This window comes from Tympanuchus pallidicinctus, unplaced genomic scaffold (genome assembly GCF_026119805.1).
Source record: "Tympanuchus pallidicinctus isolate F22 unplaced genomic scaffold, pur_lepc_1.0 scaffold1, whole genome shotgun sequence".
Taxonomy (NCBI): Eukaryota; Metazoa; Chordata; class Aves; order Galliformes; family Phasianidae; genus Tympanuchus; species Tympanuchus pallidicinctus.
In genome coordinates this window covers 52,318,682-52,337,719 of record NW_026294618.1, presented here as the reverse complement: position 1 = coordinate 52,337,719, position 19,038 = coordinate 52,318,682, and the positions used below count along the sequence as shown (strand labels likewise).

General features: G+C 36.0%; 1 protein-coding gene across 10 annotated transcripts in view; it reads right to left on the bottom strand.

Moving 5' to 3' along the window:
* L3MBTL3 (L3MBTL histone methyl-lysine binding protein 3) overlaps window positions 1-19,038 on the bottom strand; it is a 76,405-nt gene that overhangs the window by 19,495 nt on the left and 37,872 nt on the right. For all 10 annotated transcript variants that reach the window (XM_052671317.1, XM_052671355.1, XM_052671343.1 and 7 more), the window contains 6 exons: window positions 16,113-16,204; window positions 15,460-15,611; window positions 7,464-7,540; window positions 5,335-5,420; window positions 4,241-4,351; window positions 2,632-2,746 (listed from right to left, as the gene is read on the bottom strand). In XM_052671317.1, coding sequence (XP_052527277.1) covers window positions 2,632-2,746; window positions 4,241-4,351; window positions 5,335-5,420; window positions 7,464-7,540; window positions 15,460-15,611; window positions 16,113-16,204 — 633 coding nt within the window. The remainder of the gene's footprint in view (window positions 1-2,631; window positions 2,747-4,240; window positions 4,352-5,334; window positions 5,421-7,463; window positions 7,541-15,459; window positions 15,612-16,112; window positions 16,205-19,038) is intronic.

Below are 19,038 nucleotides of genomic sequence, written 5' to 3'. Positions count from 1 at the left end.
AGGTCTTTTCCAACCTGAGCAATTGTATGATTCTTCTATGATCTACTGATGTTCAAAAGCAATTTATCCATTTCTGTTTGCACATGAATATTGCAGGGAACCTCATCTTCTACAAGGATCTTCTTTAGGATGAGGCCTACCAAGCCAGCCTGTCACCAGATACTCAAGAAAATTGATCCAGTAACTTGACCACCAAAATACTTCCTCGTACAGTTCAATATTTCTTCCATATTTCTTCCTACAACTTCAGTGGCAATAAAAAAGTTCTTCCTATAATTCATAAGTAATTCAGTCAGAAAAGATAAAACTTAGGTTAAAGCAAAAAAACAAAAAGCTCTGGTTTGTTGTTTTTTTTAAAAAGAGAATCAGCATGGTATGAACATTTCCTAATTTGCCTCTATCCACTGGTAACATGCACAACCTAGGAAAAGAACATACGTCTAAAACTACAGAAAAACTTACTGAAATAAATAAAAATATCTAAATATAAAATATTTTCTTCTCTGTTCTGAGGAATATCTACACTTGTGTAAACCCTTGAATAAGCAGTTCATTTTCCCCTCAAATAAGTAAAAAAAGAATTGAATTTTCCAGTAAAGAGTCAGTTAAGCTCAAAAATAAAATAAAATGTAATTGGAAGTATATGCTAGAAGCAAAACAAACCAGTACACTGATGCTATGTTTTTGCACAAACTAGCTTCCTAACAAATGCTTTCATTTCACTTAATAAATTGAAACTCTAACAATGCCATTTTAAAAAGCTGTGTCTGTATAAGAAAGCTGCTGCGTCACTGCGAAGTGATATTAAAATCAATACCAACATGTGGTTCCTAATTCCCTAACTAGTACCAGAAAGATCATAATCCATCATGGTGACTTCACTATACCTTAAGATAAAACACTCTGACTCTCATAAAGCTGTTATGATGACTGCTATAGGCCAATATTGGTAGCATAGCACAGCACTCACACAAAGCTCCTGCTATTAAAGACAGATATGTGGACCATACCATTAGACAGGAATGTCTTATTGTACTATTCAGTAATCACACTACTTTAATCGTATTTGTACAGAGAATTAATATTTTTCAATTTAAAGAACAGTTACTTTTCCTTCTGTCATATGGTCCGTTTTCCTTCTTCTATCTAAACTTACATAAAAATATCTTTACTTCCCATCACACACTAGAAAAAATGAACAGTGGTTCCTACATGAACAAATAGAGATGATGTCCTGTATGTAAAGGTCATCTGCAGTTTTATTTCTTTAAACACCTCCACCAAAATGAAGTTATATATTTTGCACTCCCAGCTAGGTTAAAATATTTTTTCAATCACTGGTAAAAGAAATGTCACAACCTTATTCATTTTTTTTTTTCTGTATGATATATTTTCTATTTATGTAGCTAAATACTTTTTCCCACTGGATTCATCCTTCATTCAGAACACAGGATGCACGTCTCAATTTAAGAAGCAGATATGCAGCATCTTATTTTACTCTCATTATTCACTTTGTGCTTTGCTACTTATGGCATTCTATTCAGATTCTGCTTTGGAGGCAGAACAATTAACTTCCTAACAGGCAGTCATCACTGCACCACTGGAATGCAGAGAAAACTAATGAATATATTCTTATCACAGTCTTGATAGGAAACACTTTTCTTGACATTTCAGAAATGCTGAACTGAAGCACAGAGATTTTCAGGTAATGAATTAACACTTTCTGAGTGTGCCTTATCCCTGTTATTTTGTATATAACTTCTCAGAGTTCAGCATTTTTTATTTTCCAAGCACAGCTTTTTCTGATCTCAGTTATAGCTGTGGAACACTCAACACTTGTGCAAAGCTGAGAGTTACAAGTCAAGTATTTACAATGCAAGTCTAGAAAAGTGCACTCAGTTAAAAATCATCTGCTCAAAGTTTGGATAAAGTGACTTCAATGTACCTAAAAACACAGCAGCATGGCAGGGATATCTTTGCCATCAAAATCTCATCTCCCTGTAACCTCTAGTCTCATTTATGACAGATTTCCCACTTCTTCAACAAACTAAACAAATTCTCAGATAGGCAAGCTAATAAAGACAGTTTTATTACTGGTAATATGCTTCTGTTTGATTTATCTCTAATATGGGCAGCATTAAGACTACTTTGTGCAGCTGAAGACAAAAAAGAAGTTAGCTGATTTTGAGGATTTGGCAGCATTTGAAAAGAGCACCCTCTCAGGGCAGTCTAGACTCTATGCTGAAAAGCACAATAACTTTTAAGAAGATATAGGCATAAGATCTTAAGAATAATATCCTGGCCCTGTAGAAGTACCACAGCAGTTTTATCATTGGCTTCAAGAGGGCCTGGATCTCACGCAACAAATCCTTGCTAATACTTCAGGTTTTGACTCTTAATTCTTATGCACACAGATAAATGTATTTTGTTACAGTAAGGGTCATTAAAGCTATCTAAGAAAAAGTGATTAATTAGTGACATTTTAAATTATGTTGATTTTGCACTAAATGTCATATTTACATTATTTTGCATATCCTAGTTGCTACCTTTCTTTGGACAACACTGGCAGAGGAAACATCAGCTAGTACACAGGCCTTTAATATCACCACATTATAATGCAATTTCACTCACTCAGTGGAGGCTGAAGAGGGTGTCCAGTTTTTGTACACCAGCCTGCAGGATGGATATCAGGACTATCTACATCTGTCCAATAATCATAAATACTATCCCAGCCATCAAAATGGACCTACATTTACAAAAGAGAAAAATATATTTTAGATTACAAGATTCCCTATTAAAACAGTTTCCCTGAGCAATCTCTAGAAATGCTATCTCCATTAGAGAAGTCATTTTAAGAAAACTATGGATGTTGCACTGAAAATACATATATATTAGATTTTCGACCCAAACACACTTTGAATGAAGAAGAGAGGTGTCATTTGGTCATTTACTGTGTTTTACAAAACAGCTCAAATCCCTACAGCAGAACATGCTTACTTCTCACTTTAATACCTAAGCAAGGAATTAAACAATTTAAGCAGAGTGGTAAGCAAAAAAAAAAAAAAAAAAAAAAAAAGGCATTTATCCATTAAAAAAAAAAAAAGACAAAAAAAGGACAAAAACAAAACAACAAGTAATAATTTATTAAAATCAGGTCATACAGGATAAAAAGTTGAAGCAGAAGAGAAATCAACTTATGTGACATCCCAAAAAAACACCAATTTGTACAACATTTTTTTTTCAAACAAAAGATGAATATTACTTAACCTCTGTAGTTGTAAATGGCTCAGATCTCTCATGTACACATGTGGATTCATGTACACACATATGTTCGAATGGAGCCCTTTTCAACCTATGCTCTGGAGTCAATTAAACTGCCATTCAAGAAGCTACAAATCCACCATATTAATAAGTTAGACTTGAGAGGATTCTTCCCCCCTCCTTCTTTTTCATGTAACTTAATCTTTAATTGGAAAATGAAATCTGCTGATTCCCTACCTGACTAATTCAGATTCAAAAGGAAATGTCAGCTGCATTTACTGCTTGAAGTACAGGTATGCTGAATAAATCTCTATGAAATGCATTACACAAATATCTTTCATATCCACCTAACTGAATATCTGGCATATGCCAGTCTTCACAGTCAAATGCTCCAGAGAGGAAGCTGCTTTTGTAAAACAAAGCAAAAACGATTCAATCACAAAAGTTCTGGAAAATTACAGTTAAAAAAAAAATAAAAATCTGAAATTATTCCAGTCTAAATCCAATATATATTATTATATTACACATGGTCAATTATCACAAACTTCAGAATTCCAGAAGTTTCTGATAAAACACAAGAGATCAGGGTTCTTTTTTCATTTCTCCCTTGTATCTCTCTCCTTTGTTGGACTTTTACAAGGACAGATTCAGTTAAACCAGCCCAAATATTTTATAGGGTCCTAACTACTAAATCTTCACTTCTTTCAATAAAATGGTCAAATGTTTTGTATCAACGGTTTCCTAAGCAATTTTCATATTCAGTTCTACTAATTACCTATGTCAGCAAATGTAACTAAGAGGACAAGAGAACAACCCCATCCAAAGGAATTATGTGCATATTAATAAGTGAAAAAGGACAAGTAAAAGCTTAGCTGGACCCAGCTGAATTCTTGCTTAATTTTACAACTGTAAGATTTTGGGTTTACAAGTACTAATTGGGAACTGAGGTGAGGTGGTACAATAAGACAGAGAAACTTACTTTTATTCTGTAGTCATCAGTATCTACAATAGTTGCTACTCTGATAAATACTGGATTTCTCTTGTCAACCACTTCAAGTTTCATGTTTTTCTGGAAGCCATGAGAAGGTTTCTAGGAAAGAAAAAACCTATGTGAAACAGAAGAAAAACTCAAACCCAATCTTATAATGTCTAAAATCCATCAAAAACTTCCTTCCTTCTTTTCTCAAATCTGCCCTTCTCCTCCGACAAATACAAATATAAAAAGAAAATTCAAACCAATTTTCTAAGACTCAAACAACTTGGGTTGGAAAGGACATTTCAGCTTTTGGTAATTCACTTCTTAGCAAAGCGTTCAGAATATAGAATTAGTAACCGTCATCTGAAAATCTCAAACAATCCAATTTGAGAGCTCTGAAGCAAGGGGTTAGGGTCTATGGACTATCTGATGTTAGCTACTACCAGTGAGGTCTTCTGTATTCTCACTGAAAATGCTATCAGGCCACTGCTGACAGGGAAGATAGATGTCACTGAAAGAAAGTAGTATGTTCAAAACCAAAATAAAAGTACAGTCTTCTCAAAAACTTGGGAGCTATCACTGGATTCTGTCCAAATGCCCTATTCACAGGTTTACAGATGAAAAGGTTTACTAAACATATTAAATACAAACTGTCCCTTGGCTACTGCAAGAGAATGGACTAGACAGGCAACTAGCCTGGCCTCCTATAATCATTCTTACATTCTCACTGTATTTCCTGCACCATTTAAAATGTAGGGATAGAAATACAGAAGTTCAAGTAATGACATGATGATTCAGTGGCTATCTTATTTCTAATAGCGAAGCAGTAATTTCTCATAGCAAATTACATGAATTACTAATATTTTGTTGTATTTAATTGCATTTGAAACAATTAAAATAATAAAGTAATAGCATATTATTATTAATAATTACAGGATTTCTAATAGCGAACTATGAACTTGCACAAAAGTAAGCCTCCTATAAAGCAACAAAGTAATTGGATGCTCTGGGAAATATAAGAACACCATATATATATTCTCTTATTTAATTAATCATATGCACTTAAAAGCATGATAAAATTGTAAGCATTTTCTCACCACTTTAAAAGCCCTTGCAGGTGCAGGTAATGAGCTGGTTTCTTCCAAATACTTCTCCCAAGAAAAATGCTTAGCATGTGGGTAGTCTGGCACAAAAGAAATATTAGCAAAATTAAACATTGCAGTGTAAAAAATTATGCATAATTTACAGAATGCCTAACTTAGCTTTATAATACTGCTTTGTTCTACACTTCAGATTCCACTACAGACCCAGAATGAACAGTCCCCTTCTAAGATTTCAGCTTTATCAGCAAGCTGTTGAACAACTTGGTACAACTATAGAGTTGACCAACTTGCATTTTATGGGATAAAACTGCTTCTTAGAGTTGAAAAATGGATTATTATTTTCTTTGAAATTCTTCACAGCTATCAGCATGAAAATACTGATGAGGGCCTTACATGTGAACTTCAGACCCACATATATTTCATCAAAGTCAATGATGCTTTCTTTAATCCATTTCAAACACTAGTTTTATTGTTTTTTCCCTTTTAGGTCTTTTGCCTTAGTACTGCTACAAGCATCCCCCTACTCTTTCAATATTTTCTCTTTTTTTCTTGCATGGGTGCCTATCTTCCAAACTCAAGTTGTGCTTATAAAACTAATCTACTCCAATTCACTATGAAACTAACAAATAAGCACAAATAAAATAGCTATTTAAAAAGTAGCCAGCATAAGCCGCTGTTTCTAAGAGAAACTGTTGTATTTCCCAATCACTCCTTCCTGCTTACTGTAACAGAAGTTGTATTTGAGTGATCCTGGGGTGATTCAGTCATAAAACTGATCTATCTAAAAATTAATACAGGAAGAAAAAACAAAGCATGCCAAATTTTTGTTATCAGGCGTACATCTTCTCAAACCTTACTTAAATCATATTAAGCATTTTGGGACAAAACTGTATAAGCCCTAGCATACAAATGTTCTGATTTGGTTTAGGTTAGAGGTTAGGACAAAATTCTTCATTCAGAGGGTGTTAAGGCACTGGAACAGTTTGCCCAGAGAAGTTTTGGATGTCCCATCCTTAGAGGCATTGAAGGTCAGACTTGATGAGCTCCTGGGAAGTCTGATCTAAAGGTTGGCAACTCTGCCCATGGCAGGGGAGTTGGAACTAGATAATCTTTGAGGTCGCTTTCAACCCAAGCCATTCTGTGATTCTATTTTTTTAATATCTTCAATTATTAAAGCAATAGTAAAACAACCAGCCTAAGCACTGTCACAATGGCACAGGTGCTTTATCACTCTGCCAGGTTCTTGTACTAGGCTATCAAGTCTTTATATTGGTTTCTAAAATCATTTATGTCTGACAGCTTTACAGGCATGAAAGGCATAAGAGATATTAAGAGATATAAGTTAGATAGCATAGTCTTTTATAAAGCTGTGGTCTGTACTACTTCCCATACAAGCATCTTCTTTTTCTGTTGACATGGAGGGCTAATCCAGATACACACATCAACACTGAAAAATAGAGGTTTTCTTGTACTTACTAGTAATTAGCACTTTTCCATGCATAATGGTTGACTCTCACTTCTTGAGTCCCAAAGAACCTTCACAAGTTTGACCCCTTGATTGCATAAAGCAATTTTCTTATCCCCACATTAACATGTATATTTAGAATCATAGACTCATAGAATCATTAAGGTGGGAAAAGACCTCTATGCTCATCTAGTCCAACCACCAACCCATCCCCACCATGCCCACTAAACCACGTCCCTCAGTACCACATCTATGTTTCTCAAACATCTCCACAGATGGTGACTCCACCACTTCTCAGAGCAGCCCGTTCCTGTGTCTCATCGCTCCTGATATCCAAACAATTTAGTTCACATGAAGATTATTTTTCTTATGCGGAAAATCTCATGCATCTAGAATTTATATTATCAGCACTTTCACAAGGTAAGCCTTACAATAAATGAATGTCTTTATTGAAGTAGTATATATGTATATACTTAGCTAATGTCTATTGTAACTCTACTCACAATAAATTATGTCCAATAAAAAATAAAAATCAGTAATAGCAATTCTTAATTACAGAGAAAAAAAATCAGAAGAGGTAACAATAAGGCTCACTGTAAGATGTAATTATGCAGCTGGCTATTACTTACATCTTTCAGATATGTAGCATGATACAAACCTGGTGGGGTGATAAGAGTTCTTTTATGTTCTTTACACCACCCAACAGGATGAATATGTGGGCTAGCTGCCTCACACCTGAGAGGAGAAAAAAATAATGCAGTTCTTCAGACATCTTATTATACTCAGAAAATAATATATACTAAAAAGATTTAACAAATTCTAAATAGCCTGTGATACACACAACTTATACTTAAAACTGCAAATATAACCTGAAGATAGGAATACGTTTAACACAGCCTTTGCTACCACCTATACAAACATAGGACTTTATTAAAATTTAACCAAGAGATCAATAAATCAGGTCTAAGTCAGTAGACCTTTACTGACAAGCTATAATGGTGGACCTGAAAAATTCAGATGTAGAGATTCTTGGAAGAAGCACGTTGCTTGGTTGCAAGAATACATTATCCCATCAGACAGGAGGTTTTTCAATATCAAGACTCAAACCTTACACCAAAAGTTAAAAGACCTTGATTACAGATCTGAGAGCACCCGGATGCAGATTAGAAAATCATGCAGAACTCCAACAGACTGTCAACAACAAGCAAAAATACTAGCTTCTAAGGGGTTTGAGTGGAGCTATGAACATGTTATTATAGCCCAGCAGAATACAAGAACAAGTCTGCACAAAATTGTCAGAAAAAAAAAAAACAACAAAAAAACCCAGGATTTTAGACCCCAACTTGCCTGAAAGAATGCAAGACTCATCACTGAACCATGACTGAAAATTGCCCTAAGAAGGCTGCTCAAACTCTCATTCAGGGGACTAACAACTTCCTATATTTTCTATTATGTGAACCAAATTTTGCAGAAGTGCTATTGCCTATGGTGTACCACAAGAACCACAGAAGTCTAACAGGCAGGGTGAGCTGAATTGACGCGCTGGCATCTTCTGAAAGAAAGATCACTCTCATTCTACTCATTTGTTTGGTCAAATAATGCTTAGAAGAAAGCTACCAAGTTGGCTACTAAGTTCTGTAAGCAGTGGAAAACAACAATAACAAATGGACTGTAAAAATGTAATCAGCAGATGAGAGAAAAATCATTTTAATATTCATTATTAATAATCTATAAAAATATTATTTGTGTACTTGTTACATACATTATATACAACATGTGTATAGTGCATCTATAATATAACGCATATCCTATGTAATATATAGCACATATTATTTCTTAATATTACTGATCTACAGGAAAAATAAAAAGCCATGAAAAATAAAAAGCTATGAAACATTCACCATCTCTATGTCTGCAGCAATAGTCAGAGATTGTTTTTTTTTTCAGTTTGATGAATAATCAGCGGTGTTTTTTTTATGAAGCAGACAGTATTCAAGTATTCAAGATGACCACCTTGTATGCTTGTCTGTGAAAGTTAAAACAGTTAAAGCCTTCATCGTTTCTCATTTCTCAAAAGCAGGATCAAGAAATCAAGCCTAAGCAGACTAGGTAGGAACATCATCTCTCCCCCCTAGCTGAAGGGATGCTTCTTCCCAAACACTCTGCAAATATTTACTGAAAGAAACTATGCATAGAGCATCCATGCATGAAGGCATCTAATTTGTACACAACAGTCTTTGCATAAAATACTGAATCAGTCATTGTGATTCAGTTTCTATTTAATTCTTCTCTGAAGTCAATGTTTCATACCATAGGCTGGAGATTGACTTCTACTCCTGCCTTTTCCTTCCAGACCAGGAGTTACTAATACAAAATACCTGAACAGTGGGTCTGTTCTCCCCCACTGTTGCAACAGAAGCACTATCCATTATCTACTTGGAAAGCATTAGCATGCTGAAAGTCCATACCTATTATCTCCCTTTGTTCACAGTGCTAATTTATATCATAAAAACGCCACATCTAGATAATCTGTAATATCTAAGAAAGTGCAAAGAACTGAAAAAAGCTGAAGGTAAATTAGCAGGAACTCTAACATCCTCATTTATGGGTCAAAATGCTAGTTCTGCAGACCATGAACACAAGCATGTTTTAAGGATTGCAGGAGACACAGAATAGAAAAGACTGCAAAATGAGCCCTGAGTTACTATCACATTGCTGCATACAACAAAAAAGAAGGAACATGGTGTATTTAGGAGACACGAAACACTTTTTTAATCTAAAAAGTAATTTCACTCAACGATGTCTAAAATACAGCATTGATGTATTTCAACAACTGAAATACAAGATGAATGTCTCAAAACCATTTTTTCACAATAAGCACTCTTCTAGCCTGGTACCTAAAAGGAATATACCAATGCTGAAAAATATTAGCCAACCTACTATAGTTATCTTGTGGGTTTATGTTTAAAAGAGTTGCGCTCTTATTTCTTGGTGATAATGCGAAATAAATCCCTTTCTAGTGGATAAAATCTGCTTTCAGTAGATTCTGAAATGGCTCTGACAATAGGCAAGACTTCAGCTCACATCAAGAACACCAATCTTTTGTCCTATGCAATATATAAAGCTATACTGTACATCCATAAGTATTTATAGTATCACATCAAGTACTTTCTAAATAACCAAAATCACTATTAACAAAAGGAATGAATATGACTTTAATAATAATTTTGTATTGATGAAACTCAGTACTCCAACTCCTAGAAACGCTTTGTCCCAAAGAAATTAGGGAAAAGGTGAATGCCTCACTCTCTTTCTTCTTCCTGTCTCTTTACAGTAACTGTGAAGAGAGGCTAGAAGTATGGGGGGCAGCATTCCTCTCTTCTATCCTTCTCAAAAGAAGGGTATTACATAGAAGTCTTTACACAGACTTTCACACAGAAAGGACACACTCTTAGTGTGAAATATTTTCTAGTGAAGTCCAGAAATTGCTTTCAAAATTCACCTGAGTTAAATTTGGGATCAAGACCCATGCTCATGAGCCACTACAGTATGATCAATATTTGCTTACAGTGATGGGTTGAATGTGTAAAAACTCTTGTCAGGACAGATTTCCCGAAAGCATTACTTCTGCTTTGCTTTTGCATGCACACAGTTTGAACGTGTATAAAATTCTGAATAGTAAATGCCACTTCACACATTTCTCACTTTGAAAAAAGTCTGTCACAATGGATGACGCACTACTGGAAGATGCTCTGACACTGCAGCAATGAGAGTGAATGTGGAATGCGTAGCAATGAATGCTTGACAGAACAGCACTGTAAAACAGCACTGTAAAACATTTGCAACATTTTGGTTTGCTTTACAAGAAAGCCTGGTCATTTCAAACAAGCCTGTAAGAGGCTTCTGTAATCACAACAGCCTCATGAAAAAAACAACAGCACTGTTCCAGCAAAATCAGGTCAAACAGTCCATCTTCACACAGTGATTTTACACAGCCTTTCAGCTTCTAACAGTCCATTTAACAATAAAAACTGGAGCTCAGTAATAATAACACACAACTTAAGTCAAAACTATTACGCCTCAATGTGTTATTTCATGCACATATATACCCAGTTTGGAAGAACAGTTACAGCCTATCAGCCGAAGACCAAGATGCATCAGCTGGAATGCCAAAGGCTATGCTGACTTTTCACAATCAATTTGCAGCATCCCACAGCTTTTTATCTCATTCATTCCCAAACAGATCGCAGAACACCCAGCTCACACGCCTCATAAATCACAATGATCCATGAATTGCAAAGATGCTCACTAGGCCCAAAAGTCTGCCACTATGAGCAGGAACTGCAGAACTTCGTACCTCTACACTTACGAATGTCTGGATTGCAACAGAACACTACCGTTTTCTAACAGGCAGGCTCCATTCACAGAGAAAAGTTGTAATGTTCACACAATTTAATATCACTCACAATCCATTCTTTCAGTCTTCAGAGAGCATTCAGACAGGAAAGGACAACTATTGTTTGTACTGGAAACTGAAGCTAATCCAGGCAGTCAAAGTGGAGCAAAAAGCAGCAGAGAGCCAGCTGAACCACATGGAGGGACAGAACAGCCAGCAGCTCTGCTAACTTATGAACAGCTTAATAACATCCTGCAAAGGATGTCAGTGCAAAAAAGAGCTACGGGATGTAAAAGGTCAGAAAGAAGTTTCACTGTTCACAGCTTCCCACAACAAAAAAAGTTGAGGGCAGCTGGGAATGTGAGCCCTGGCAAGTGCAGCGCTCTACGGGAAAGGAACATGCCTGCAGCTAAACGACTGCTAGCTCACAGCAGGAGAGGACGTCTGAACGGCAGGCATGGCTATGGAAGCAGCATTAGTTCTTTTCTATTGCTAAAATCAGCTGTCTTGTTAATTTTTCCCCAAGATCCATTTCATATAAACAGTTCATACAATTCAGATCAAGACAGACAGATGATAACACTGGTTGTTAGAAAAAAAAAAAATTCAATACTTAGAAAAACACTCCCAAAATGAGTCTGCACCTAAAGATTTGAAGATTTTTTATTTACTCATTAGCTTTTATTCTTTAAAATAAGTTGTAAATATTATATTCATTTTCTGTTTTGAGGCAATTTTTGTTTTTCACTTTTGGGGAAACAAACCTTCTGGTATTTTGAATTTCACATTATTAAATTTAGATACAACTTGCAATGAAAACATTAGCTACGCCAAAACACTCATACATACATGCATTATATTCAGAAATAATATTAACCCCTCAGGAATGCTGTTAATACAACTTCTTGACTGTGACATGTCAGTGCATTTAACTATGAAAAAAAAAAAAAAAAAAGAAAAAGAAAAAAGAAAAGCAAAAAGAAAAAGAAGCCAGGAAAAAAGAAAAGGAAAAGGAAAAGAAAAAATGAAAGAAAGAAAAACATAGAAATCATCCTGCAGCCCCATCTAGTGAATAAGTGAGAATACTTCATCGTTGACAAGAAGGTATTATTTTAGGTTATGACCTCCCAAAACGTGACTCATAAGATATGCATCCAGAGGTGGCACAGCAAGTCACATTGCCATATTTTGTACTGATTACCTGATGATAAGACAGACACATGGTTATTTGCAGAACATTTTACAGCTTTAGATTCATGCATTAGTCTATTATCCATTCAGGTAGTTAAAAGCATGCACTGTGACCCTCAGTTCTTTAAGATTGTTTTATCCTCCTTTTGGCATATTATAATTACTTCAAAAAGAGCATTCCTTTCAAAGAAAGGGTGCAGCAAAATTTATTATCTCAAAAAAAGAAACAACTGGACCATAATTTTTAAAGACTTTGCTATTAGCAAAGTAGCAGGTGCTGGTGGAGAGTTGAACTGGCCACTTATTTTGTATCACACAAAAATCCAGACCATATCTGTGTCCAGTCTTACCTGTGTATCACACAGATGAGGCAAAAATTCAGATAATCAAAACTGATTTACCTTCACAAGGGGCATTAGAAATTACTTTTCTATGCACGGTGGACAGGAGCAGAACAGTGAATGAAGCATATTTTCCCACACTCTTGGCAAGCTGATCCCAAAATTTGATGTAGCACCTTTTCTGCAGGGGATACTCAGACCAAGTGGATTAGGCAGCCAGAGGCTGGTGAGGCTGGGCTGTGGTGCACTCAGCACTACCACCACACAATCTCTCCTGAGGGCAAGCAGCAACAATCTAGCACTACTACTGATAAAGCTCTGACTGCTTCAGTTTTTGCTAGAAAAATAATTAGGAAGCTCAGGCTCTGGAAATCTGTGTGTAAACAGAGCAGATATAAGAGACTGGAGAATTGAAAGCCAGATTGGATCTACTGTTAATTCATGGAGATACCAAAAGACCAATTCCAGATTTATTCCAAGCTTAAAAGCAATTGGAAATTCCATTCCAACGGAACATCTTTGGCTCTCAAAGAAGTATCATTTGTTTCAGCAAAAACTACAGGATAGATGGAAAGGACTGGAAGGCTTGTGGAACAGAGAACACAATTCTCCATCATGAATGCCCATTTTGTTTATTTTTCACCCCTCTAAAAGACACTGCCAGAGGGCTATTTAATGGAATTTATAATACACTGAAAATATCACCATTATGCATTAAAGACTATTAGCAATGACTAGTTCTTGCTAGGGTAGCTTTTTGAATCCATTCATGTATTTCCTAACACTCCAGAAAAGTTAGGAAAAGCATCTTCAGGTTGAAAGCTTGAAGCCTAAAATGCTTAGGCCATGGTTGTTGTTTCATACTTATTTCACGAAGTTCAGTAAAATTAGTCAACTAGTTTCTCATTCATTCAAGAAGAGAAAAGACTTTATAATTTGTGAAAAAGTTCAACTGGCCTAATCTAAATGAAAGATGAAGCTTGTTTGACTATAACCCCCCAAAAAAAGTTGTTTGAAAATCCTGAACTACATATACAACATAAACCATTTTTCCTTACTGCAACCATTGTAACTTTGAGATTTAAACTTACATACAGGAGTAGGGAAATTGCAAGACCTTTACTCTGGGTAATCCCAACAGAACTTTTCATTTTTTGTTAAGACACTGATAGATGAGAAGTTTATGCACTCAAGATTTTTTAAGGCCCCTCTAAGTCTGGTACCAAAATTAAAAAGATAAATGGGGTGCATTTTCATGTTCTCTTTTGGCCAGACATTCCATCACTGTTTTCATTCACTATTCTTTTCTATTTTCTCTCCTTCCCCCTCTATTCACTTCTGTTCTCAATTACAACAGTGCAGAAAGGTAGGCCTGTTGACATGACAACATCACTATGCTTGAAATTCAGTGTATGTCTGCTATACATAGTGCAATGCTTTAGAGAGGCACCTATGCCACCTCTGAACAAACTGCAGGTTATATTACATTGTCTTCATCTGCCATGAAAGCCTTACCTAAATGCTGTTTTCATTATTAATTAATGGCATAACTGTTATTTATGAGCACGCACATAGCAGGAATTCAGAATATATTTTATCCCTTTCCAGACTCCAGCTACTTTGTAGAGGAAATGTAGGCTTTGTGTTATTTTGTCATGGAATTAATCACTAATCTTTGAGTAATATGGCCTATCATCTTGTCACTCAGTTCTTCCCTGAAATGCCTGCTCACTACTGATTCAATAAATTAATTCTCCTACAGGTTATTTGTCAGAAATTAATTCTCCTACAGCTTATTTGTCAGATAGCCCATACAATTATTATTTCAAGTTACTCGCAAAGTTTTGAAGCTCTTCACATCATTCTTAACGACACAGTGCCCAAGCAGTCACCAAATACAGAAGAGAAAGCTTTCTTCATTTATTTTTACAGGCTCAGCTATAGAATTCAATTACCACTGCAGAAGCATGATGCAGCCTTACAATGACCTACCTGTTCTGTACTAATTCACTCTGAAAAAAAATGTAAGATACACTACTTTGCTCTAAACAATCTACTACAAGAATATTCAATTGTAAATAAAAACCTGTGCTGTAACAGCCAAAATCTGAATTTCTTTGGGGATCTTCATGCTTATAATATGTCTTTGCTGCTTGCACTGACTTTTCACAAAGCACCTCCACTGTACAACCTAGACAGGTCATCTACAATACAGGGAAGGACACTAGGGTCCCAATTTTCAGAGAATCATATAATACATAAGAACAAAACCAGCTTTTGCTACCATCCTGATACATTACAGAAAACAGCTAAAGTTCAGGCTGAATTGGACTAAGGGCCTCATGAAAAGATACGGTCTTACTTTCTAATTACAACTATATATAAATCTAATTCTAAGTCCAGTCACATTGTGATGCTGCACATTCTTCAATAAAATATTAACCTCAATATGTAATTGAAATGAGAAATCAGACCACAGCTTTAGATGTAGCAGCACATACAAACAGTCACTACAATCTCTGAACATTTTTCATGTGTAACCCAACAAGGGAAATTTGAGTCTTCCTGCCTACCATGGAGAGACACTGTGGTGGCCACGATTACAAATCTAGGAAAAGTTGGTATTGCAACTGTATGTACTGTCTGGAAAATATTTTAGAAAGTACTGCTTAAAGCTAACATGTTTCTGATACATCTCACTAGGATACATATCAAAAACAACATACCAATAGTCGTAACTCTCATCCCAGTTGTCAAAATGAACTAGAAAACGATTGTCCACCATGTCTGTTACCGTAGCAACACAAACGAATGTAGGGTTCTTTTTGTCTACGGCTTCCAGCTTCATCCCTACTCGAAATCCCGATGGAATCACTGTCTATATAGAGAAAGACATTTAATTAAAGATAAATACTGTAATTCCAGAAATCTCCCCACTGTTCACAATCAATATATTCATGTCATTTCTAAGTTTCCCAAATAGATGCTCCAACAGTGGCACCAGCTTAATTAGTTGACATGAGAGATGCTCAAGCAGAGAGAGACTCACGGTTTATAAAATAAAAAAGAAGTATTGAACATGATGCTAAAATTAAATATATCAGTTTCAACTCTGTCTCGTGTACTCTCTCTGAAAGACAGTGCTCGTTCTACAACATTGTGATGTGAGACGTAGGAACAACAAACTGTTAGGATTCATTTAATATACAATTCTTGAATATATCAGGTGTTTAAACAGATTAATAAAAGAAACTACAAGATGAGAATTGCGGAGATGAACTGAAGTGAAGCCTGCCATCACCAAAATGTGTAGCAAGTCTAACACATATGTAAGCACACTAACTACTTTCCCCACTACCAGTAACAAATGAATACTTACTGCATTCTGGTTTTCAAATAGAGATTTAGGAGCAGCTTGAGCCTTACACGCCTTTAGATATGAAGGCCAGCTGAATTCTTCTTCTTTATATCCTAAATAAGCATCGTAAAAGGGCAAAAATAACACAGGCATGAGACACAAGGTGAACGCAATTGATTTTATCTTAATTGTTGAAATTATTTTTTCTATCCAGTTGTAAAATTCTTCATAGAATTTCAAAACTGAAGAGCTTATCCATTGCTAATAATTTATTCTTATTTCATATAGACTACATAAGAAAAAATATTTCAAAACTACTATTAATTTTACCTTAATATGAACTCAATGAATCTCTGAAGGATATTAGAAACTGAAGCTGGACACACTGTAGCTTACAGAATTCAAAAGAAAGTTGATTAAGCTGGAACACATTACGGCTGGAAACTGCAGCATAGGAAGTTCCGCACAAACGTGCGCAAGAACTTCTTTACAGTGAGGTGACGGAGCACTGGAACAGGCTGCCCAGGAGGGTTGTGGAGTCTCCTTCTCTGGAGATGTTCAAGACCTGCCTGGATGCCTACCTGTGCGACCTGCTGTAGGGAACCTGCTTTGGCAGGGGGGTTGGACTCGATGATCTCTGGAGGTCCCTTCCAACCCCTACAATTCTGTGATTCTGTGATTCTGTGAAGCTCTTCCATTTATTTACTTTTTCCATATGTGGTATTACAAGGAGGAATCATGTTGTTTGTTTAGGGCAGGCTGATCCTCCTTACAAAAATGTCAGGATTTCTTTACACTATCTGAACAAAATACTGCTGAACATTATTAGTTTCCTGTAGATTGCTAGGACTGACATTTAAACTGTTCCTAATCTTCATCTAGAAGAGAAACCATATAAATGATGTGCTAGGCACCAACTCATGAGACTTCAGCTCAGTTTCAGTTTCACCTTCAAAGCAATGCAGGGAGCACTTCTTACAAAACTACTGTTCTGTTCCTGATCTCTGGCCTCTGACCCTGATCTCCGTTCTGATCACCAGACACAAAGGTCCTCAGTGTAAAGAACAACATTTAGGGGAAAGCCTAAAAACAAAAATTCTACAAGATATCAAAAATCGCAGTAAGGAAGTTTGATATTATAATCTCTCTCACTTCCAACAAAACTCTCCAAGCAGCACAAGCTACAAGCCACCCCTCTTTCTGCAAGAATGCACATCTCACCACCTCTCTCTTCTCTGCCCCACAGCTACCCCCAGTTTTAATGAACTGACTGACACTCAAAACAGATAAGCCCAGAGCAAGTGCTCTCCTGTGACTTTCAGAGTGTGGCTTTGATTTCAGAACCAACAAAGACTCAAAAGCTCAGTCTAACAAAAGAAACTTCCACGCTTCCTACAGACTTTACCTTACTTTACCACTGATTCAGCAAAATCACAAGTGGCTCTAAAATAAGCTCGCCTAAGATATATCAAAACAGCTGTTTTTACCATCAATGCCACAGATTCCCATATGGACTCATAGGATAAACTGTCCCCTACATGCATTTTCCATATTTTTATTCTAGGCACTTAGAAATAAATCTAAAATTCTGTTGATAATTTGCATCTTCTAATGTTTTCTTAAGGAAAAAGTAAAATACTTCATAATATATTAAACTGCACAAATTGGTCACGTTGAATTGTTTAAATATTTAATCACTAAAGCAATGAAAAAGAGCTGTAAGCACATAGAGCTTTCTTCCTTTATTCACCTGTTGAGTATGTTTTAGGCACACTTATTTTAATTCATATGTTATAATCCAGTAAAACAACATCAATTCTGGTAAGTGATTTCCTTATCTACTGAAATGTGTGAAATGTGTCACCTCTTGACTATTTCAAGTGCTGTTCAAATGTCGCAGACTATAATAGCTGTTTAACCTTTGAGAATCCCATATTTTCAAAGAAATCACAGATGTCCTGCTGCAAAACTAAAAAAATATCTGTAACTGATGAACACTCACTTCTCTTCCATCTCCTTCCAAAGTATGACTACAATACCACTTATTCTTTTCCATTTGTTTTCCATTCCACATGCAAGCTTAGACTGCATTACAACAACAAAGAAGTCTCACAAGGATGAGAGCAGGTTTCAGCAATCAAACCTCATAAATAATTGTACAGTTTACTGCTGAGATGAAGCAAAGTAGCTAAGCCATATGTAGGGCAGAATATTTTGCTGGTCTCTGATAAAATACCAGAGAATTATCTTGTTATTTAAAAGTTAAGATTATGTTCTCGAAGGTAGTAGGATTACATAGCTGTGCAGGATGACAACCAGATTCCTGACAAGTACCTCCACATTTCTCCCCAGGGCATCTTTCTCAGCTCCTCTGATAGGCTCCATGACTTTCCTAAGTAAAAGAGCTACACTGTTTCAATGTGGTGAAAAAATAAACAAAACACAATCATACCAAAGACTAGAAAATGAAGAAATTTCATTAAAGTGATTTGGAAGAAAACTTTCCTCCAGTAACAATAATTTATGATTAATAGAAGATTATGCTTTCTAAATGAGGCATTTAAGACAAAAAAGATGACAAACTCTCACCACAAAAATAAAACGTTTGCATTAGTAACATCAATAACTCTAGAACTCATTTGTTACATATACTCTTCTGGAGGTCAACTTCCTGAGAAAAAATATGATTTGTGTTCAAGAAATCACTATTTCTATACAGCCAGTTATGCAGAACAAGGCAAGTATGAAAGTGGCAGCATGGAGCAGTCTTGCCCTGAAGTCAATGAGCAGCTTACGAAGAGCTCAGAAGAGCTGCAGCTCATGCCCCTTCATATTCCTACAAAGCTAAACTAAAGAAATGCCACCTTCTCCTCACTGGCAGGCCCTCAGCCCATACCGTTTTGGTGGTTTAATTTTACTTTCTGCATCTGAGCACTCGCATCCGCAG